Raw genomic sequence first — 25,141 nt, forward strand, 5'->3', positions numbered from 1 at the left:
TTCATAAGGGGCTATTCTTCTGCTGGCTTTTGCATCATGCAGTCGTAAAGATTGCAGCTCTGTCTTTTAGCCTTGCAGACTGAGATAATTTAACCCTCAACTTTCATTACATGCCTCACTGAATGTGAATAGAACTCGTTCACATGTTGGATATTGGCAAACCAAGGTAATTGCTTTGAATAGATGTTGGTTTGTTGGTTTCTTCTAATTTGTGTTAAAAGGCAAGTTGTGTAAGAGTCACAGTACAGCAATTTGGTTTCTGACTCCCAAAGCATTATAATAATATCAAACCTTGTAAGCTATTAGGCTGTTTAAGAAATGTAAGAAATATGGGACGTCATAGGCTGACCTTCTTCTTCTTCTTCTTCTTCTTCTTCTTCTTCTTCTTCTTCTTCTTCTTCTTCTTCTTCTTCTTCTTCTTCTTCTTCTTCTTCTTCTTCTTCTTCTTCTTCTTCTTCTTCTTCTTCCTCCCACTCCTCCTCTTCCTTCTCCATCTCCACAACCTCCTCCTCCACATCTTCCTCCTCCACCTCCTCTTCCTCCTCCACCTCTTCTTTCACGCCCTCCTCCCCTTCCTCCTCCTCCTCCTCCCCCTCCTCTTCCTCTCCTGTAGGTACTCATTCCAGGACGAGGAGGACATGTTCATGGTAGTGGATCTGTTGCTGGGAGGAGACCTGCGCTACCACCTCCAGCAGAACGTTCACTTCTCAGAGAGCACCGTCAAGCTGTACGTCTGTGAGATCGCCTTGGCGCTGGGCTACCTCCGCAGCAAACGCATCATCCACAGGTGAGTGGGAGAGACACCTTTGTCATCTTCATTATCATCAGCAACGTCATCGTCATCCACAGAGAAGTAATTTTTTACAACCAAATCTTTTTTTTCTTTTTTTTTACAACCAAATCTCTATGTAAATGGAATGTTATAGAAGGGTCCAGGCACATTTTATGTGATTTCACAGGTTTTTGAGAAACATAGCCCAAACAGCAAATCATCCTCGATGTGTAGTATGAGTGCCCCGAAAAACATGAACATCGGCTCCAAAAACACCCATACACGATATTTTTGAAATGGCAAAGCTCTCAGTATAGTGATGCAGGTCTTTAGATGTTGTACACATTAAATTTGTAACTTTATCCACAATGTTATATTAGCTTTTGCACGACTCAAAACGTGACGTTTCCCCTATCCAGCTGTTTGATTCTCTGTGTAGCCTGCTGCTACAGGTAACTGCTGTCGTAGTGCATGTGGGATCAAATCATATCAAAAAGGGTAAATCAGAGCTAATGAAACAGGATTTTATTAAGCTGATCAACACCCTGATAGGCTCTGAAAAGCAGCCGATTACCTCTGGCCCCGTTCCGTCGCTGGGTCGCGGCTGCGAAAAGTTCAGCAGGCTCTTAGCACTTCATATCTGGCTTAAAGACTGCTGCCACTCTGTTGGCATAACTTTTATTGACTATTTCAACACTTTTTGGAAACAAAATATGCTCTACAGAGATGATGGACTCCACCTAAACCATCTAGGAGCCTGGACCCTCTCGTCACATTTCAAGGCTGCTTTAAGATATTGACTCAGAGACAGTCCAAGCACAGCTCAGGTAATACCCCCCATCCTTTCTAAGCATTATCGTCGTACTGTTGTCTATACTGCCAGGGGTGTTGTCAGTTATTATCTTGTACCCATTCGATTGAACTCCACTCTTAGATCTGCTATTGTTAGCTCAAAAGAGAAGCCCACTGTGGTCTACACATCCAGTGTTATTATTTCAAATGTGAAATATAATACCCACTTGGTTTTCAAATCACATAGAGGGCTTGGGTTGATGCAAAATAGCAACCAAAGCCCATGTAAGGCAGTTAATAACATTCCATCATTGGTTACTCTGAGAGTTCCTCGTATTGACATTGGCTGCGGCCTCTTTCCTCTATTACTAATAGAGATAGACCAAATGGGGCAGTTCTATGCAATCTTATAGCCATATCAACTATATCAATATCAACCATCAGAATGGGCCTGCAACCGCCTATTGAACATAGCTTGTTTGAGTTGGAGACTCCATGTGATTTAAAAAATCATAAAGGACTTGGGTTGATGCATCTGAACATTTGTCACAGATTCAGCCGAGGCTGCCCCTCCTCCTTGCTCGGGCAGGCTTCGGTGTTCGTCGTCACCGGAGTACTAGCTGCTACCGATCTATGTTTCTGTGTTCTACTTTTTTCCCATTATGTCTATGATTTGTTCCCTATTTAACCCTCTGGCTCCCACTGTGTTGTGTGCGTGTTTGTTCTATGTTTGGTGTTATCGACTGGTGAGCGGGATTGTCCTCCCTGCGTGGAGTTTATGTTCATTTATATTTACGAGTAAAGTACGTTGTCTACTAGCTCTGTGTCCTGCGCCTGACTCCGTCCTACCGCTACACACTGACGCCTGACAACATTAGGAGCTTACTTCCTAAACTGGATTACATAAAGATCTGGGCAATGCAGACGAATCTGGACATTCTGGTATTGACTGAAACTTGGATCTCTGGGGACATTCTGGACTCTGATATACAGTTGAAGTCTGAAGTTTACATACTCTTAGGTTGGAGTCAGTAAAACTCGTTTTTCAACCACTCCACATATTTATTTTTAACAAACTATAGTTTTGGGAAGTCGGTTAGGACATCTACATTGTGCATGACACAAGTAATTTTTCCAACAATTGTTTACAGACGGATTATTTCACTTATAATTCACTGTATCACAACTCCAGTGGGTCAGAAGTTGACATACACTAAGTTGACTGTGCCTTTAAACAGCTTGGAAAATTCCAGAAAATGATGTCTAATTTACATAATTTGAGTCAATTGGAGGTGTTCCTGTGGATGTATTTTTGAAGGCCTACCTTCAAACTCAGTGCCTCTTTGCTTGACATCATGGGAAAATCAAAAGAAATCAGCCAAGACCTCAGAAATCTTTTTTTGGACCTCCACAAGTCTGGTTCATCATTGGGAGCAATTTACAAACGCCTGAAAGTAACACATTCATCTGTACAAACAATAGTACGCAAGTATAAACACCATGGGACCACGCAGCCGTCATACCGCTCAGGAAGGAGACGCGTGCTGTCTCCTAGAGATTAATGTACTTTGGTGTGAAAAGTGCAAATCAATCCCAGAACAACAGCAAAGGACCTTGTGAAGATGCTGGAGGAAACAGGTACAAAAGTATCTATATCCACAGTAAAACAAGTCCTATATCGACATAACCTGAAAAGGCGCTCAGCAAGGAAGAAGCCATTGCTCCAAAACCGCCATAAAAAAGCCAAACTACGGTTTGCAACTGCACATGGGGACAAAGATCGTACTTTTTGGAGAAATGTCCTCTGGTCTGATGAAACAAAAATAGAACTGTTTGGCCATAATGACCATCGTTATGTTTGGAGGAAAAAGGGGGAGCTTGCAAGCCAAAGAACACCATCCCAACCATGAAGCACGGGGGTGGCAGCATCATGCTGTGGGGGTGCTTTGCTGCAGGAGGGACTGGTGCACTTCACAAAATAGATGGCATCATGAGGAAGGAAAATTATGTGGATACATTGAAGCAACATCTCAAGACACCAGTCAGGAAGTTAAAGCTTGGTGGCAAATGGGTCTTCCAAATGGACAATGACCCCAAGCATACTTCCAAAGTTGTAGCAAAATGGCTTAAGGACAACAAAGTCAACGTATTGGAGTGGCCATCACAAAGCCCTGACCTCAATCCTATAGATAATTTGTGGGCAGAACTGAAAAAGCGTGTGCGAGCAAGGAGGCCTACAAATTCACCCACTTATTGTGGGAAGGTTGTGGAAGGCTACCCGAAATGTTTGACCCAAGTAAACAATTTAAAGGCAATGCTACCAAATACTAATGAAGTGTATGTAAACTTCTGACCTAAATGTGAGAAATAAATAAAAGCTGAAAGAAATCATTCTCTCTACTATTATTCTGACATTTCACATTCTTAAAATAAAGTGGTGATCCTAACTGACCTAAAACAGGGAATTTATACTAGGATTAAATGTCAGGAATTGTGAAAAACTGAGTTTAAATGTATTTGGCTAAGGTGTATGTAAACTGCCGACTTCTGTATGTAACCATTGATTCGTGAAGAATATAACTTAGAAATGCCTCATGAGAGCTGAAACCACTGCAGGGAAATAGACTGGATGATCATTTCTCAATACATTCCTCATTAATTCAGTGGGATATTTTCTATTTCTGTCATTCCATTCCGACAAAAAATCCTAAAAGCAGGTGTTTGGGAGACGCGTGTTTAGATTAAATCAACAGCTTTCAATCTGAATTTATTATGGAAGAAGGAAAATATGGTTATTCTAATTTTCATCTAATCTGTATGTAAATGGAATACTTTGAGAGGGCGGCTGTGCACACTGTGGCACTGTGAGTAGGTGCACGTATTCAGTGTGTGTGTTTGTGTGTCTGCTGGTGATACCCTGGCCTTGAGCAGAATGTCTATCCAGTATAAAGTATCCTATGACTCATGATGATTCATGATCATAATGTTAATGACGACATTGCATCAGGATTGATGATTGATTCCAAAAAGAAAAATCATACATTCGTAAGTGCACTACTCCATATTTACTCCAGTTTTACTTTTTCACTATAGATCTATTACCATCAGGGTAACAAATCACCAAGGCCTGTTTTATCAGTACCTTCTCATGGGGTTTTCAATTATTAACACTAAGACGCATCTAAATTTGTGGCATCTTCAGAGACAATCCTCTCACAACAAGACAAGTGGAAAAAGGGATAGGAGGTGTGAAGAGGAAGTGGTGGAGCTGTGGTGTTGACTCACTCCCCACAGCGGCTTAATTTAGACAGTTGGAAACAGAGGGGGAGACAGGCAAGTGGGGATTGAACCCCCGTCTCCAGTGGGGAGCAGTATACATGCAACTGAGGCTGGGAGCATTACCACTAGTCCACAGGGTAGGACTGGTGGTAAGGGAAGTGGTGGAGCAGTTTTGTTATTGACTCACTAACTCACCACAGTACCTTCTGCACAAGTGACCAAGTGATTTGAACTCCTCAATTGGTTTTAATATTTCATGCTGAGGTAACTTCCCGTTGGGTTTTTAGGTAATGATGACTGATGAAACCTCGGGATGACAAAAAAAAACACATGATGACTAATGAAACCTCATGATGACTAGATGCTTGGTCTGCACAAAGATTGTAGATGATATCCTTAAGTGAGATAAGGTTGCATTTGACAGATGACAGATAATTTTGGAATATGCACCCTCTTTTCATTTGCTCCAGACCAAGACAGTGGTTAGTCGTATGGAACTCCGTAAAATTATCTGTTTTGACATCAGAAATCATATTGCGTCTGTGAATACAATTTGATGTGTGCTTGCTGTCGAGGCCCGAGGTTTTAAACTAAAAACAGAAGGGCCACAGAGACCGTAGCTGTCTCTATTGTTTTTATGTTCTCCGTTTGAATTATTAGCCACAGTTGTGGGTGTTGCAGTGCTCCAGCACTGTGAAAATACAGCATGGCTCTGAACAAAGCTGTGCTCTGAGCTCTGAGAGAGAGAGAGCCGCCACCTGCTTTAACACAGAGGCAGACAAGAGCTTTAGATGTGCCCTCTGGCTCTCACACTGAAGCTACAGACACATCCAGGCTATGTTTAGAGGAAAGATACAGTCAGAGGGACAAATGTGATTGCAAAGCCTCAAACCTGCACCCGCAAAGGCAACAGCACTGAATACATAATCACATTTGAGCCCAGTCCTTCTACCGCCTATATTGAAAGTAATTCCATGTCTTTCAAGGCTGGCTCTATCTTTATTCAGATTGCTATCAAATGGAACATAGTAACCCACAGCTGTTCTCTCATGCTTACTTCCAACACCGCTGGGCTGCTTTCACCAGGGAGGTGTTCATATGGGGGAGTGTGCATCTGTTCTCTGACTCTCTCCCAGACATGTTGTTGCATATCCTAATGTAATTTTTCTAAGCCTCTTGCATCATGGGGATGTCTGTTGTTTTGATGCTCTCTCATTTTCTCTCACCATGGTTTGTGTTTGTGAGAGTAGATGTTTTCCTTTACTCTCTGATGAGAGCTGGATTTTGCAGCGGCTCAATTCAGCTTTGCTCAGTTCAGCTCTGCTCAGCGCGACACAGCCTCAAACCGGCACAATGTGTCTTTCTGGTTCCCTGTGCAAATGAATGTGGCACTGACCAGACATTGTTTCTCCAAATGTGCTGTTTCATCATCTATCTCCCCACAGCTCTGTCACGGCCCACTGTGTCCCTGACTTGGGTTCAGCAACACCTAGAGCACAGACACATTATCTCACTCAGCAAGTCTCTCTACGGCTGAAACTCATTTGTGAAAGGAAGATAAATGGCAGACATTTGTCAACACATTCTCATCCCAAAGTATGATGGCGCATGAGAGGGATGGTTCTGTGAGTAAATGAAGCTTCTTTCTTCCCAATGAAAAGTTTAGTGTTCTGTATCTATAGTCTGCATAAATATTTCACGACAGGAGGAGACGTATGTGTTCATATTTCAGACGGGAAGGCAGGTAAAGCAGAAGAATGTATATTAAATATCCTTTAAACTCACAACAGTGGATTTGTGAACATTGGTTTACTGGGAGTATGACAACATATTTACCTTTTAGTCTACCCTAAAATAATAATTACCTACTTGTATATTACAGTCACGTACCTTACAAGAGCGGCCACATTTTGTGAACTTTCAGCATTCTCCCTACTTGAGTTAGTAAATAATTCATCAGTAATAATTGTGATTCAGTGAGCCGTGCCTCAGAATGCCTTGTTCAAACAGGCACTCTCTAAAGACCAACCAACTCAAACCGGCCCAAATTAGACGGGAGCCAGATGAACGCTCGTCAGGCAGTGTATTCCAAGCATTGTGTCAATGAATAAGAAATAGCATAACCCTCCTCCACTCTACCACTCCTTCTGTGAAAGCTGTTACTATTACTATTATTATTTAACTGATCGAACTCAAGTGAATGAAAGCTCTGCTTCGGCTAACATCCTGGCTCTTATTGGGGTTGAGGCTGTTCGTTTTCGATGTAAGTTGCTTGCTGTGGTTAGTTGAGGTTTCCCTCCACGTTCAAAGCGTGCCGCTGTCTGATGATACCTCTCATGGTTGGTGGGCGTGGGCGGATGGCTTCTGCTGATGGATGACTGGTGCTCCCTCGCTGTGCTGCTCTAGCCTGCTTTACTCTGAGACATCATGGGGCAGAGCCTCCCCTATGACCTGGCGGCTGTATGTGCTGTCTGTGGTATTATCTGTACCCCGCCCTTCCACAATAGTGAGGGAGTCATCAAAGCAGTCCTCATTAGGAGTTGGCTGCAGAGTGGACCATGTACACAGAGGCTGCTACAAAACCTAACAGCCCAAACCCCCTCTCTCCAGTCTTCTGACCTGTGTGTGGCGGAGCACATTGAAGGTCTTTTGGGTCGGTCCCAGGCTGTCCTCTGTCTCCCTGTATCAGAGGGGTGTCAGGTGACCAGGTGCAGGGTTTGGTTACTCCTCTTATCCTGATAGCTGGTGTAATGAGATCATTAGATCCAGGTAATAGGTTGTTGGACTAGTCAAGCGAGAGAAAAGCCAGGCGGATCGGTTGCACTGCCCTTCAACTCCACCCTTCCATCGCTGCCTCGGGAGAATCACTAATCAGCCTCACTCAGGATGGGGGAACACAACAAGGACACATCCCAAATGGTACCCTATTCACTATATCCATTTACATTTACGTCATTTAGCAGACGCTCTTATCCAGAGCGACTTACAAATTGGTGCATTCACCTTATGATAGCCAGTGGGACAGCCACTTTACAATAATTGTATTATTATTATATTTTTTATTTTTTATTTTTTTAAATATATTTTGTGGGGGTGGGGTAGGGGGGCGGGGTAGAAGGATTACTTTTATACTATCCCAGGTATTCCTTAAAGAGGTAGGGTTTCAAGTGTCTCCGGAAGGTGGTCAGTGACTCCGCTGTCCTGGCGTCGTGAAGGAGCTTGTTCCACCATTGGGGTGCCAGAGCAGTGAACAGTTTTGACTGGGCTGAACAGGAACTGTGCTTCCGCAGAGGTAGGGGGACCAGCAGGCCAGAGGTGAGAATGCAATGTCCTCATTTGGGTGTAGGGACTGATCAGAGCCTGAAGGTAGGGAGGTGCCGTTCCCCTCACAGCTCCATAAGCAAGCACTATGGTCTTGTAGCAGATGCGAGCTTCAACTGGAAGCAAGTGGAGTGTGTGGAGGAGCGGGGTGACATGAGAGAACTGGGGAAGGTTGAAAACCAGACGGGCTGCAGCGTTCTGGATGAGTTGTAGGGGTTTAATAGCACAGGCAGGGAGCCCAGCCAACAGCGAGTTGTAGTAATCCAGACGGGAGATGACAAGTGCCTGGATTAGGACCTGTGCCACTTCCTGTGTAAGGTAGGGTCGTACTCTGCGAATGTTGTAGAGCATGAACCTACAGGATCGGGTCACCGCTTTGATGTTAGCAAAGAATGACAGGGTGTTGTCCAGGGTCACGCCAAGGTTCTTTGCACTCTGGGAGGAGGACACAATGGAGTTGTCAACCGAGATGGCGAGATCATGGAGCGGGCAGTCCTTCCCTGGGAGGAAGAGCAGCTCCGTCATGCCGAGGTTCAGCTTGAGGTGGTGATCCGACATCCACACTGATATGTCTGCCAGACATGCAGAGATGCGATTCGCCACCTGGTTATCAGAAGGGGGAAAGGAGAAGATGAATTGTGTGTCGTCTGCGTAGCAATGATAGGAGAGACCATGTGAGGATATGACAGAGCCAAGTGACTTGGTGTATAGAGCGAATAGGAGCGACCTGTCAGGTAGGACGCAATCCAAGAGTGAGCAGCACCGGAGATGCCCAACTCGGAGAGGGTAGAGAGGAGGATCTGATGGTTCACAGTATCAAAGGCAGCAGATAGGTCTAGAAGGTTGAGAGCAGAGGAGAGAGAGTTAGCAGTGCGGAGAGCCTCTGTGACACAGAGAAGAGCAATCTCAGTTGAATGACCAGTCTTGAAACCTGACTGGTTTGGATCAAGATGGAGAGAGAGGGGAGAAAGAAGTCAAAGCATAGGGTAGGGCAGTGTGAGCAGGACCAGCGGTGTCATTTTTCTTAATAAATGAGGATCGGATGTCGTCAACCTTCTTTTCAAAATGGTTGACGAAGTCATCCACAGAGAGGGAGGAGGGAGGTGGAGGAGGAGGAGGATTCAGCAGGCAGGAGAAGGTGGCAAAGAGCTTCCTAGGGTTAGAGGCAGAGGCTTGAAATTTAGAGTGGTAGAAAGTGGCTTTAGCAGCAGAAACGGAGGAAGAGAATGTAGAGAGGAGGGAGTGGAAAGATGACAGGTCCGCAGGGAGTCTAGTTTTCTTCCATTTCCGCTCGGCTGCCCGGAGCCCTGTTCTGTGAGCTCGCAATGAATCGTCAAGCCACGGAGCAGGTGGGGAGGACCGAGCCGGCCGGGAGGATAGGGGACATAGAGAGTCAAAAGATTCAGAGAGGGAGGAGAGGAGGGTTGAGGAGGCAGAATCAGGAGATTGGAGGGAGAAGGATTTAGCAGAGGGAAGAGATGATAGGATGGAAGAGGAGAGAGTAGCGGGAGAGAGAGAGCGAAGGTTGCGACGGCACATTACCATCTGAGTAGGGGCAGAGTGAGTAGTGTTGGAGGAGAGCGAGAGAGAAAAGTATACGAAGTACTGGTCGGAGACTTGGAGGGGAGCTGCAGTGAGATTAGTAGAAGAACAGCATCTAGTAAAGATGAGGTCAAGCGTATTGCCTGCCTTGTGAGTAGGGGGGGACGGTGAGAGGGTGAGGTCAAAAGAGGAAAGGAGTGGAAAGGAGGCAGAGAGAAATGAGTCAAAGGCAGACATAGGGAGGTTAAAGTCACCCAGAACTGTGAGGGGTGAGCCATCATCAGGAAAGGAACTTGTCAAGCTCATTGATGAACTCTCCAAGGGAACCTGGAGGGCGATAAATGACAAGGATGTTAAGCTTGAATGGGCTAGTGACTGTGACAGCATGAAATTTAAATGAGGAGATAGACAGATGGGTCAGGGGGGAAAGAGAGAATGTCCACTTGGGAGAGATGAGGATTCCTGTGCCACCGCCGTGCTGACCAGATGCTCTCGGGGTATGCGAGAACACATGATCAGACGATGAAAGAGCAGTAGGAGTAGCAGTGTTTTCTGTGGTAATCAATGTTTCCGTCAGCGCCAAGAAGTCGAGGGACTGGAGGGTAGCATAGGCTGACATATAGTCTAGTACACTACTTTCGACCAGGGCCTATATGGTTCTGGTCAAAACTAGTGCACTATATAAGGAATCAGCTGGCCTATGCTGGAGATGACGGGCTTCTTCAGATTTGACTGAGTTTGATTAATCTAACATCATAGAAGGGCATTGATCTTGAATGACAAATATGCTCCTCTGCCCCCTCTTTTACTCAATATAGTATATATCAATGGGAATATACACTAGACAGCAATTTTTCTATTCACAACTCACCCTTTGCAAACACTGCCTGTGCAAGCTCTAGAAAAGAGGAAAGAGAGCGAGAGAGATGGAGAGTGATGGAGAGAGAGAAATGGAGAGAGAGAGCAAAATTGATTTTCCACATGTGAAATCATGTGATTTTTTTGTAAGGGGAGAAAGAGAGCAAGAGAGCGATGAAGAGAGAGCGAGAGAGAGAAATGTTTCCAAAAACCCTTCTGCTAAAAGTGGCAAAAAAAAGTTGTACGGCAGTTGACGTGACACCTTTAATAGTCCCCCAGCCAGCTGGCTGTGGATACATCAGGCCCGAGTCCATCTGTTGCTCATCTCTAATTGCTAGAATATAACAGTTCCATTTCCTAATGAGTTTGTAGCGCGAGACGAGGGCCTAGTGCGGTGCTGTAGCACTGAAAAGATGGAGTGGGGCCCATGCTAGTACTACGCCCAGGGGAGGTGGAGGTGATTAGGCTTCTAGCTACACCAGGAGTGACAGACGGCCATGAGGTAGAATGACTGGGCAGACACAGGACAACAACAGTAAAGGAGAGGGAGACAATATGAGTCTGAACTTCTCTGGTCCCAGATCTGAATGTGCTTTATTTAAATCCTATGACCGTTATTGTAATACCAAATCATCATTATGGCTACTTATCTGGGACCAGGCTAGGTCTGAACACCAGCACATGCTATCATCACAAATCAGCTTTCCCCCATTTGTCTTCTACTATTAAAAGTCCATGAACGAGGAGCAGGGCCAAGGTAATTGCCTGGGTAATTCTTATCAGACAGTGGTCGGGGCTCTCATCCTAGAATTACGCAGGCAGAGTGCATATGATTCAGCTGAATAGAAAATGCAGAACAATAAACTGTGGGTTTTTAGACAACGGGTGATAAAGCCCCAGTGTTTCCATATTTCAGCCAAGGCCATTGTCTGGGTGACAGCAGGGGTGCGTTGTGGATGTCTCCTGCTGGCTCGGGCTCTCACAGTCGCACCCATAATCATCAGCAGGCAGTTGAGTGGCGATGCAGCAGCTCCTGTCCTGGTGTTCCACAATGGCTGCCATTGGTTTTAAATATAAAACACCTCTCATGCTCTTCCGACGCCTCCTTTGAGGGAAATGTCAGCTAACACAATTGACCTTTTTAACCCGGGCCCTGGGCTGGGTACACTGACAGCCCTCCCCCATCTGCCGCAGCAGGCACCCTTTAATATGCTAATCAACCCTGTCCGCTGATGGGGCAGTCAGGACTAATGAGGCTGGGAAGCCGTGCTCCAAAGGCTCATGGTTAGTGGACATGATCACCTGACAGGTGCTGTTGCTACTAGCCCGCTGAGTGATCGAGAATCGAGACGTTCAGCTGATCCAGTGTTATGAAGATGATACAGAACTGTACAGTATGTTGTCAGCTGTCTCCAAAGCCCTGATCGCACAGGCCAGATGTGATGATGTGTCATGTACTGTATCTAACATGAGATCTTTATATTCAGTCAGTGAGATGATTATCCAAGGTTGTCATCCATCATAGTCCTTTAAGGGAAATTGAGAAAATGAAGTAGTGTTTGATCATTACAGAGAAGGACTATTTTGAGCAACTTTATGAAAATGAGAACTAATGCAAAGATAGGGTTCCCTGGGGAAATGAGGAAAAGTCTACATCACATGTAATTTTCATACAATGGACAAAAAAGACAGTAGGGTTGTTCTTTGAAGTGGTTCTCTCTATTTCATCATTGATCGTTGATGCTCATAGTAAAGTCTGTGTGATCTGTCCCCACTGCGGTTCTCATACAAAAAGGCTGGTCTGGTCCACACATGTCCCTCTCCTCAGGTTGCTCTGGGTTTCCCATGGCCCTACCTGCTGGTTGAAATACACGCACGCACGCACACACACACACACACACACACACACACACACACACACACACACACACTAGGCTTGTGCGGTATACCGTATATACCATATACCGGGGTATTTGGAAATAGCCACGGGATGGTTTTTCAATACCATCAATACCGTTGAAACTATTTCTTTGACGTTTTTCAATAAATGAATAAGTGAATATTTGTAGCTACTTTTTAAGTAAATACCTTCAGACAACTTGTGCAATACATTAGGAGATAAAGCAGATCGCGTTCTTCATCACGTCACATTATTTTACATTATGAAGCTTATCGTAGTTCCCCAGAACAGTTGAGCCAGTCACGTGTTTGTTTTTAAATAGCACAACGGGAAAGAGTCCAGCTGTGTACTTGCTAGTTAGCTAAGTAAGTTACTGAATTAATAAGGATACGAGGCATCATATAGTGTTAGCTTTCTGCTGTGTTTGAGAAGTCAAAGTGCTTTGGATGAGTTATCTGTACAGCTGCCACTGCTATCTTGAGTTCCTTGCACTTTTCTCGGCCCCTCAGTCTGCTCCTCCCCCCTCTTTTCTTCTCTAGCGACTCCAGATATCACACAGGCACAGACATGCTGCTCCAGAGCCAGTGCTATTCTTCCTTCAGACAAGCATGCATCAGAACTGTGTTAATTTGCACAATGTCTCTCATTCACATTCGCTTGTAAATGTCAAAACTCACCAAAAATGACATTCGGTAGCTGCTAACTTTATGAGATGGATTGCCTATTTTTGCAATTAGTTTATTTTCGTTTGCGCTCGTTTGCATATTTAGCTAGCAGCCTCTATGGAACTTTGGTAGTACTTGACCAGATTTTGTTAGCTTTCTGGTAATAGACGCCAAATGCTTTTTTTGTGTGTTTTTAGCGCCCCCTTGTGTACTAAGCCGGTAACACCATAAATTCTGGGATGAGAGATGGACAGTATGAAGATATGACAATCTGGATACCGCCTAACCCGAACACACACATAGCTGCTGTACCAACAAACTGAAAGTGCATTGCTAACCATGGCAGTATATGTTGTTTTTCGACACAACAGTAGTAGGCTTGATTACCAACAACGATGAGACAGCCTACAGGGAGGAGGTGAGGACTCTCTGAGTGTGGTGTCAGGAAAATAACCTTTCACTCAACGTCAACAAAACAAAGGAGATGATCATGGACTTCAGGAAACAGCAGAGGGAGTACCTTCTTATCCACATCGACGGGACAGCAGTGGAGAAGGTGGAACCTTTTAAGTTCCTCTGCGTATATATCACTGACAAACTAAAATGGTTCACCCACACAGGCAGTGTGGTGAAGAAGGCACAACAGTGTGGTGAAGAAGGCACAACAGTGTCTCTTCAACCTCAGGAGGCTGAAGAAATGTGGCCTGTCAACTAAAACCCTCACAAACTTTTATAGATGCACAATTGAGAGCATCCTGTTGGGCTGTATCACCGCCTGGTATGGCAACTGCACCGCCCACAACCGCAGGGCTCTCCAGAGGTTGGTGCGGTCTGCACAACGCATCACCGGGGGCAAACTACATGCCCTCCAGGACACCTACAGCACCCGATGTCACAGGAAGGCCAAAAAGATAATCTAGGACAACTACCACCCGAGCCACTGCCTGTTCACCCCGCTATCATCCAGAAGGCGAGGTCAGAACATCAAAGCTGGGGCCGAGAGACTGAAAAACAGCTTCTATCTCAAGGCCATCAGACTGTTAAACAGCCATCACTAGCACAGAGTCTGCACAGAGTCTGCCTACATACAGACTTGGAAATCACTGGCCACTTAATAAATGGAACACTAGTCACTTTAATAATGCCACTTTAATAATGTTTACATATCTTGCATTACCCATTTCATATGTATATACTGTATTCTATACTATCTTAATAATGTTTACATATCTTGCATTACCCATCTCATATGTATATACTGTAATCTATACTATCTATTGCATCTTAGCCTATGCCGCTCTGACAATGACATTGCTCATCCATATATTTATATATTCTTATTCCATTCCTTTACTTAGATTTGTGTGTATTAGGTATTTGTTGTGGAACTGTTAGATATTACTTGCTAGATATTGCTGCACTGTCGGAACTAGAAGCACAAGCATTTCGCTACACTCGCAATAACATCTGCTAACCATTTGTATGTGACCAATACATTTTATTTTATTTGATATGCAGATACACACAGAGTCACACATATGCAGGTAGCCTAGCGGTTAGGAGCGGTGGGCCAGTAACCAAAAGGTCGCTGTTTAGAATCCCCGAGCCGCCTAGGTGAAAAATCTGTCGATGTGCCCTTGAGCAAGGCACTTAACCCTAATTGCTCCTCTTGTAAGTCGCTCTGGATAAGAGTGTCTGTTAAAGGACTAAAACGTACATGGGAACAGCAACAAACACAAGATTTTAGCTAATTAGCAACTTTTCAACTACTTACTACTTTTTAGCTACTTTGCAACTACTTAGCATGTTAGCTAACCATTCACCTAACCCTAACCTTAACCCTTTTAGCTAATCCTTCCCCTATCCTTAACCCTTTAATCTAGTTTCTAAACTTAACCTTAACCCTAACTCTAACCCCTATGGCACAGGAGGAGATGGCTGCCATTTTACGGCCCTCTAACCAATTGTGCTACTATGTGTGTTTTTTCATGTCATTTATAATTTATTCTGTACATAATGTTTCTGCCACCGTCTCTTATGACCAAAAAGAGCTTCTGGATATCAGGACAGCGATTACTCACCTCGTATTGGACAAATATTTTTTCTTCAACGACACGGACATGAAGGATATTCTACAGACACCCGACAAGGCCCAAATCCCCGTCATTCGCATGAGAAAGACATGGAGATATCGTGGAGGTAGGTCAGGGTGCCTTGTAAGGATCCGACAGCGAGCGAGTAATCTGCCTCTTCCATCAATCCTATTAGCCAATGTACAATCATTTGAAAACAAAATGAACAACCTAAGATTAAGGATATCCTACCAACGGGACTTTCAAAATGGTAATATCTTATGTTTCACCGAGTCGTGGCTGAACGACGACATGGATAACATACAGCTGGCGGGATATATGCTACCTCGGCTGGATAGAACGGCTGACTCCTGTAAGACAAGGGGTGGCGGTCTGTATATATTTGTAAACAACAGCTGATGCATAAAATATAATACTAAGGAAGTCTCTAGGTTTTGCTCGCCTGAGGTAGAGTATCTCATGATAAGCTGTAGACCACACTATTTACCAAGAGAGTTTTCTTCTATATTTTTAGTAGCTGTCTATTTACCACCACAAACCGATGCTGGCACTAAGATTGCACTCAATGAGCTGTATAAGGCCATAAGCAAACAGGAAAATGCTGATCCAGAGGCAGCACTCCTAGTAGCCGGGGACTTTAATGCAGGGAAACTTAAATCCGTTCTACCTAATTTCTACCAGCATGTTAAATGTGCAACCAGAAGGAAAAAAACTCAAGACCACCTTTACTCCACACATAGAGACGCGTACAAAGCTCTCCCTCGCCCTCCATTTGGCAAATCTGACCATAATTCTATCCTCCTGATTCCTGCGTATAAGCAAAAACTAAAACAGGAAGCACCAGTGACTCTGTTAATAAGGAAGTGGTCAGATGACGCAGATGCTAAGCTACAGGACTGTTTTGCAAGCACAGACTGGAATATGTTCTGGGATTCTTCCGATGGCATTGAGGAGTACACGACATCAGTCACTGGCTTCATCAATAAGTGCATCGATGACGTCGTCCCCACAGTGACCGTACGTACATACCCCAACCAGAAGCCATGGATTACAGGCAACATCCGCACTGAGCTAAAGGGTAGAGCTGCCGCTTTCAAGGAGTGGGACTCTAACCCGGACGCTTATAAGAAATCCTGCTATGCCCTCCGACGAACCATCAAACAGGCAAAGAGTCAATACAGGACTAAGATTGAATCGTACTACACCGGCGTCGACGCTCATCGGATGTGGCATGGCTTGCAAACTATTACAGACTACAAAGGGAAGCACAGCCGCGAGCTGCCTAGTGACACGAGCCTACCAGACGAGCTAAATCACTTATATGCTCGCTTCGAGGCAAGCAACACTGAAGCATGCATGAGAGCATCAGCTGTTCCGGATGACTATGTGATCGCGCTCTCCGTAGCCGATGTGAGTAAGACTTTTAAGCAGGTCAACATTCACAAGGCCGCAGGGCCAGACGGATTACCAGGACGTGTACTCTGAGCATTTGCTGACCAACTGGAAAGTGTCTTCACTGACATTTTCAACATGTCCATGACTGAGTCTGTAATACCAACATGTTTCAAGCAGACCACCATAGTCCGTGTGCCCAAGACGACTAAGATAACCTGCCTAAATGACTACTGACCTTTAGCACTCAGATCTGTAGCCATTAAGTGCTTTGAAAGGCTGGTCATGGCTCACATCAACAGCATTATCCCAGAAACCCTAGAGCCATTCCAATTTGCATACCGCCCCAACAGATCCACAGATGATGCAATCTCTATTGCACTCCAAACTGCTCTTTCCCACCTGGACAAGAGGAACACCTACGTGAGAATGCTATTAATTGACTACAGCTCAGCATTCAACACCATAGTGCCCTCAAAGCTCATCACTTAGCTAATGACCCTGGGACTAAACACCACCCTCTGCAACTGGATCCTGGACTTCCTGACGGGCCACCCCCAGGTGGTAAGGGTAGGTAACAACACATCTGCCACGCTGATCCTCAACACGGGGGCCCCTCAGGGGTGCGTGCTCAGTCCCCTCCTGTACTCCCTGTTCACCCATGACTGCATGGCCAGGCACGACTCCAACACCATCATTAAGTTTGCTGATGACACAACAGTGGTAGGCCTGATCACCGACAACGATGAGACAGCCTATAGGGAGGAGGTCAGAGACCTGGCCGTGTGGTGCCAGGATAACAACCTCTCCCTCAACGTGATCAAAACAAAGGAGATGATTGTGGACTACAGGAAAAAAAGAGGACTGAGCACACCCCCATTCTCATCGATGGGGCTGTGGTGGAATAGGTTGAGAGTTTCAAGTTCCTTGGTGTCCACATCACCAACAAACTATCATGGTCCAAACACACCAAGACACTCTTGAAGAGGGCACGACAAAGCCTATTCCACCTCAGGAGACTGAAAAGATTTGGCATGGGTCCTCAGATCCTCAAAAGGTTCTACAGTTGCACCATCGAGAGCATCCTGACTGGTTGCATCACTGCCTGGTATGGCAACTGCTCTGCCTCCGACCGCAAGGCACTACAGAAGGTAGTGCGTACGGCCCAGTACATCACTGGGGCCAAGCTTCCTGCCATCCAGGACCTCTATACCAGGCGGTGTCAGAGGAAGGACCTAAAAATTGTAAAAGACTCCAGCCACCCTGGTCATAGACTGTTCTCTCTGCTACCGCAAGGCAAGCGGTACCGGAGCACCAAGTCTAGATCCAAAAGGCTTCTTAACAGCTTCTACCCCCAAGCCATAAGACTCCTGAACAGCTAATCATGACTATTTGCATTGTCCCCCCCACTCCACCCCACCCCCTCTTTTTACGCTGCTGCTACTATGTTTATTATCTATGCATAGTCACTTTAACTGTACCCACATGTACATATTACCTCAATTACCTCGACTAACCGGTGCCCCCGCACATTGACTCATTACCTGTATCCCCTGTATATAGCCTCCCTACTGTTATTGAATTTTTTACTTATCTATTTTTTACTTAACACTTTTTTTTCTTAAAACTGCATTGTTGGTTCAGGGCTTGTAAGTAACATTTCACTGTAAGGTCTACACCAGTTGTATTCGGCGCATGTGGCAAATACAATTTGATTTGATTTGGTTAGCCTAGCTAGCTAACGTTAGAAACAATCCGTAACATACAGCATCATACATTTTTGCAAATTCGTAACATATTGTATTTTTTGCTAATTGTAACATATTGCACATTTTGCAAATTCATAACATATAATAGGAATTCTAATTCATAACATCTCATATTTTTTTGCAAGTTTGTAACATATTGTACATTTTGTAAATTCATAACATTAAACACGAATTGTAATTCATAACATATCATACTGAATTAAGGGTCTCGGATTTACGTACAGAATAATACAAAATGCTCTGAGACCAGGTTGTTCTGACTGACAGGCTGACAGGCTGTCCTCTGGACTGGGCTGGAGAATCAGGGCCTCGGAATTAGGTTGTGTTCTAAATGGCACCCTATCTATCCAAATAGACTGCACTACAGAGCCCTATCGTCAAAAGTAGTGCACTATATAGGAAGTAGGGTGCCATTTGTGATGCAGTGAGTGTTTGTCTGGAAAAGCACAGTTCCTGTCAGTCCAATTTAAAGACATTGGGACATTATTGTTAGTGATATAACTGTGTTTGACATGCTGTGCATTTCTGTGTGTGTTGTTTTTGTTTATTTGTTCTAGGGGCTGATATTGTTATATTTGACAAGGCCTCACTTTAACTAAGGACGTATCAAGACATGACATTGAGTTTTTTGGTTTGTTGATGTTCTGTCCAACAACGATACAGCATTGTCATGGTGATGTTGATGGAGATGGTCAGTGACCCTAATGCTGCTCTGTTTCTCTGTGTGTGTGTGTGTGTGTGTGTGTGTGTGTGTGTGTGTGTGTGTGTGTGTGTGTGTGTGTGTGTGTGTGTGTGTGTGTGTGTGCTGTGTGTCTGTGTGTGTGCTTTTCCAGAGACATCAAACCTGACAACATTCTGCTGGACGAACATGGTAAGACGGCTCAGCCAATCATATCTGATTTATGTCATAAATTGTCAAATCCACAGTTTACACAACTTGAATGTGAAACAACTGAACATTTTACGTGAGGGAAAGAATTCTGTGAGACACATTAGTGGTGTGGGTGACAGCAGCTAAAGTCTCAGCATCATCATCCCTACACTAACATGTGGTGTGTTTTCCATCCTTGCTGTGTAAGGAACGACCTCCACTGAATGAATGATAGATACGTTTAGATTTTAGCAATGGCGCTAACATCATACAACCACATATAGTCTCTGCATACACACACACACACACACACACACACACACACACACACACACACACACACACACACACACATACATACAAACACTCTCACACACACACGCACACACACGGAGGCGTGCACACATGTACACACACATGTACACACAAACTCACACACCATTCCAAACACATTCTTGCTCGCACACACATGCTTTCTCCCACTCTCTGGTTTAACCTCCTATTTAGCCCGTAGAGGGTTTTGGGCAGCGGATCAGGGGCAGGTTGGACCAGGACGTGATGGCATGGCAGTCCTTCTGCCACCACAACAGTGCCTGTATATAAAGAGAGAGAGAGAGAGAGAGCGAGAGAGAGAGAGAGAGAGAGAGAGAGAGAGAGAGAGAGAGAGAGAGAGAGAGAGAGAGTGAATAAAGAGAAATAGTCTCTTTCGCCCTCTGGACTTGAGATGTTATTAACTCCAACGTTATTTATTTCTCATGCTCTGGCAGTGCTCTTTATCCAGACATGACCTGCTCATGTACACGTCCCCTGATCATAGCTTGTCAACAGCAGTAGATGTCTGGACGCAGCAGCCTCAGGACACAACTCTACTGAGCTGCTCTCCTGGAACACAATTTGCCATTACACAGGAGCCGAGTCCAGCTCAGCCTGGGTTTTTCTACCTTTAGTTTACCACTGACCTTTGAAAGACAACACTGGTCAAAAGTGCATCACCATGATTATGTTTTTTCAAAGAGCACTGAGTCCTGGAAGAGTTGACCTATCTTTACCTCCCGGGCCCCTTCTGATAAGAATAGCATTTATCGCAGCAAAACAATTAAGTCATGTACGGGTACAGTAGAGACACTAAATGTGATGTCCTCAGGGTGTGTCATTGAGCTGAGGGAGATAGTTTCCTGGGTTACTCTGCTAGAACTGTCCTCCCAGGTTAGTGTGATCGTGTGTGAATCTGTAGGTTTTCTCTCTCTCAGACAAAAACAGACAAACACAGAAAGCGTGTGCGTCCACGTGCGGTAGCACACACAAAGCACGTGCAGACGATTCCACACTCTACATGTCAGCACCCAAAGCCAGTGAGCTCACTGAAATTCTAAATAAGGAGTTACAGTCAGTATCAGAATGGGTGATTAATAATAAACTGGTCTTAAATACATCTAAAACTAAAAGCATTATATTTGGTTCAAAACATTCTCTAAGACCTAAACCTCAACTAGAGTTGTGCATAAAGGGTGTGGCCATTGAGCAAGTTGAGGAAGCTAAACTCCTAGGGATAACATTGGATGGTCAATTATCATGGTCAAGTTATATTGACAAAGTTGTTGTGAAGATAGGGATGGGTATGTCTGTTATAAAAATATGTGAATTTTTTTACACAAAAATCAACTTTACTTGTTGATCAGGCTCTGGTCCCATCTTGTTTACTGTCTGGTAATATTGTCAAGTGCAGCAAAGAAAGACCCAGCAAAGCTGCAGCTGGCTCAAAACAGAGCAGCACGCCTTGCCCTTAACTGCACATATAGATCTAACATCAACAACATGGATGCCAGTCTTTCTTGGTTGAGGGTTGATGAGAGATTAACTGCTTCTCTTCTAGTTTTCATTAGAAATATTACTGTGATGAAAATTCTAGATTGTCAGCATAATCAAATCACATTCAGCTCAGACACCCATACATACCCCACAAGACATGCCACCAGGGGTCTTTTCACAGTCCCCAAGTCTAAAATGAAATCACGGCAATGCTCAGTATTATACAGAGCCATGATAACATGAAACTCGCTTCCATCTCCAATTACTCAAGTAAACAGAAAAATTACGTTTAAAAAAATTGATTAAACAACATCTCATGGTATGTCGGGGACTGTGATTGGACACACACACAAACGCACACACACACACACATACACTTTAACACACACATTATTTTTTAGTTGTATTGTTTGTATAATGTTTTAGTTGTATTTTTTGTAGATCGTTGTATTTTACATTTGTGTGACTGTCCTTGTCTATCAGTGTCTCAGTGTTTTGTTACTTGTCATGTTTTTTTTTTGTGGACGCCAGGAAGAGTAGCTGATGCTTCTGCAAAAGCTAATGAGGTTCCAAATAAACAAATAATAAACAAATAAACACACTGTCTATAGGGTGACAGAATGTGTTAGGTCCTGCATTGCCCTCTGCAGGTTAGGCCCAGTGACAGGGGTATATTTTATGTGTCAAACGCTCTAGGGATGTTAAGGACCCAGCAGCACCATAAACGCTATGGCCACCTCCTCCATGCCTAATGTTGCATAGGGTTCACAGCAGATTCAAACCATGAGAGATCCTGGTGAAACTCATTCTCGTCACTGCCATACCTGGTCATTCTCATGTGATTTTACAGACACCCACACATAAACACAAATGTGTGTGCACACACACACTAACCCTAACCCTAAATTTAACCATAACTTTAACCTCTAACCGTAATCCTAAACCTAATCCCTAAGCCTAAAATAGCATTTTTCCTTGTGGGGACCGGCAAAATATCCCCACAAGGATAAGTAAACCCTGAATCTGTCTTTACTACAGAGGATAGCGCGAAAGTGTTAGGAGGACAGAAAGGGAGCAGGACAGAGAGAGAGAGAGAGAGAGAGAGAGAGAGAGAGAGAGAGAGAGAGAGAGAGAATGAAATAATTGAGAAAACATTAGCTATGGCATCTTCCCCAATATTTGGAACCAAGGACTGATCACCCCAATCCACGAAAGCGGAGACAAATTTGACCCCAATAACTACCGTGGGATATGCGTCAACAGCAACCTTGGGAAAATCCTCTGCATTATCATTAACAGCAGACTAGTTCATTTCAGTGAAAACAATGTACTGAGCAAATGTCAAATTGGCTTTTTACCAAATTACCATACGACAGACCACGTATTCACCCTGCACACCCTAATTGACAAACAAACAAACAAAAAAAAAAATGGCAAAGTCTTCTCATGCTTTGTTGATTTAAAAAAAAGCTTTTGACTCAATTTGGCATGAGGGTCGGCTATACAAATTGAAGGAAAGTGGGGTTGGGGGAAAACATACGACATTATAAAATCCATGTACACAAACAAAAAGTGTGCCGTGAAAATTGGCAAAAAACACACATTTCTTTCCACAGGGCCGTGGGGTGAGACAGGGATGTAGTTTAAGCCCCACCCTCTTCAACATATACAGTTGAAGTCGGAAGATACATACACTTAGGTTGGAGTCATTAAAACTTGTTTTTCAACCACTCCACAAATTTCTTGTTAACAAACTATAGTTTTGGCAAGTCGGTTAAGACATCTACTTTGTGCATGACACAAGTAATTTTTCCAACAATTGTTTACAGACAGATTATTTAACTTATAATTCACTGTATCACAATTCCAGTGGGTCAGAAGTTTACATACAATAAGTTGACTGTGCCTTTAAACCGCTTGGAAAATTCCAGAAAACGATGTCACGGCTTTAGAAGCTTCTGATAGGCTAATTGACATCATTTGATTCAATTGGAGGTGCACCTGTGGATGTATTTCAAGGCCTACCTTCAAACTCAGTGCCTCTTTGCTTGACATCATGGGAAAATCAAAATAAATCAGCCAAGACCTCAGAAAAAAATGTGTAGACCTCCACAAGTCTCGTTCATCCTTGGGAGCAATTTCCAAATGCCTGAAGGTACCACGTTCATCTGTATAAACAATAGTACGCAAGTATACAGTGAGGGAAAAAAGTATTTGATCCCCTGCTGATGTTGGACATTTGCCCACTGACAAAGACATGATCAGTCTATAATTTTAATGGTAGGTTTATTTGAACAGTGAGAGACAGAATAACAACAAAAAAATCCAGACAAATGCATGTCAAAAATGTTATAAATTGATTTGCATTTTAATGAGGGAAATAAGTATTTGACCCCCTCTCAATCAGGAAGATTTCTGGCTCCCAGGTGTCTTTTATACAGGTAACGAGCTGAGATTAGTAGCACACTCTTAAAAAAAGTGCTCCTAATCTCAGCTTGTTACCTGTATAAAAGACACCTGTCCACAGAAGCAATCAATCAATCAGATTCTAAACTCTCCACCATGGCCAAGACCAAAGAGCTCTCCAAGGATGTCAGGGACAAGATTGTAGACCTACACAAGGCTGGAATGGGCTACAAGACCATCGCCAAGCAGCTTGGTGAGAAGGTGACAAGAGTTGGTGCGATTTTTCGCAAATGGAAGAAACACAAAACAACTGTCAATCTCCCTCGGCCTGGGGCTCCATGCAAGATCTCACCTCGTGGAGTTGCAATGATCATGAGAACGGTGAGGAATCAGCCCAGAACTACACGGGAGGATCTTGTCAATGATCTCAAGGCAGCTGGGACCATAGTCACCAAGAAAACAATTGGTAACACATTACGCCGTGAAGGACTGAAATCCTGCAGCGCCCGCAAGGTTCCCCTGCTCAAGACAGCACATATACAGGCCCGTCTGAAGTTTGCCAATGAACATCTGAATGATTCAGAGGAGAACTGGTTGAAAGTTTTGTGGTCAGATGAGACCAAAATGGAGCTCTTTGGCATCAACTCAACTCGCCATGTTTGGAGGAGGAGGAATGCTGCCTATGACCCCAAGAACACCATCCCCACCATCAAACATGGAGGTGGAAACATGCTTTGGGGGTGTTTTTCTGCTAAGGGGACAGGACAACTTCACCGCATCAAAGGGACGATGGATGGGGCCATGTACCGTCAAATCTTGGGTGAGAACCTCCTTCCCTCAGCCAGGGCATTGAAAATAGGTCATGGATGGGTATTCCAGCATGACAATGACCCGAAACACACGGCCAAGGCAACAAAGGAGTGGCTCAAGAAGAAGCACATTAAGGTCCTGGAGTGGCCTAGCCAGTCTCCAGACCTTAATCCCATAGAAAATATGTGGAGGGAGCTGAAGGTTCGAGTTGCCAAATGTCAGCCTCGAAACCTTAATGACTTGGCGAAGATCTGCAAAGAGGAGTGGGACAAAATCCCTCCTGAGATGTGTGTAAACCTGGTGGCCAACTACAAGAAACGTCTGACCTCTGTGATTGCCAACAAGGGTTTTGCCACCAAGTACTAGGTCATGTTTTGCAGAGGGGTCAAATACTTATTTCCCTCATTAAAATGCAAATCAATTTATAACATTTTTGACATGTGTTTTTCTGGATTTTTTTGTTGTTATTCTGTCTCTCACTGTTCAAATAAACCTACCATTAAAATTATAGACTGATAATTTCTTTGTCAGTGGGCAAATGTACAAAATCAGCAGGGGATCAAATACTTGGCAATGTTAACATACCGATGCCGATAAAGCCCTTAAATTGAAATTGAATTGAATTGAGAGAGAGCGAGAGAGAGAGATAAAATAATAAAGAAAAAAGAGCCAGAAACAAGTAGAAAATAGAGAAAGGAGAAAGTGACTAAGATGAGGAGGATGGAGGGAGAGGGGGGAAAGAGCCAGGGACAAAAAAGAGATTGATGGCACCCTTTTTACGTGAACTAATATTCAGGCTTCTCTCTGGTTCCTCTCTTGTGTTTAATGCACAGTGTCTTTGTGTACATAAAGACCCTTGTCC

At 44.1% G+C, this 25,141-nt stretch overlaps 1 protein-coding gene across 1 annotated transcript in view; it reads left to right on the forward strand.

The window, feature by feature from the left end:
- Nucleotides 1–25,141, forward strand: part of LOC121574432 (serine/threonine-protein kinase 32A-like) — a 71,132-nt gene that overhangs the window by 27,582 nt on the left and 18,409 nt on the right. Inside the window, exons 5-6 of the mRNA XM_041887053.2 lie at nucleotides 614–787; nucleotides 19,217–19,254. Coding sequence (XP_041742987.1) covers nucleotides 614–787; nucleotides 19,217–19,254 — 212 coding nt within the window. The remainder of the gene's footprint in view (nucleotides 1–613; nucleotides 788–19,216; nucleotides 19,255–25,141) is intronic.

This window comes from Coregonus clupeaformis, chromosome 9, assembly GCF_020615455.1.
Source record: "Coregonus clupeaformis isolate EN_2021a chromosome 9, ASM2061545v1, whole genome shotgun sequence".
Classification (NCBI taxonomy): Eukaryota; Metazoa; Chordata; class Actinopteri; order Salmoniformes; family Salmonidae; genus Coregonus; species Coregonus clupeaformis.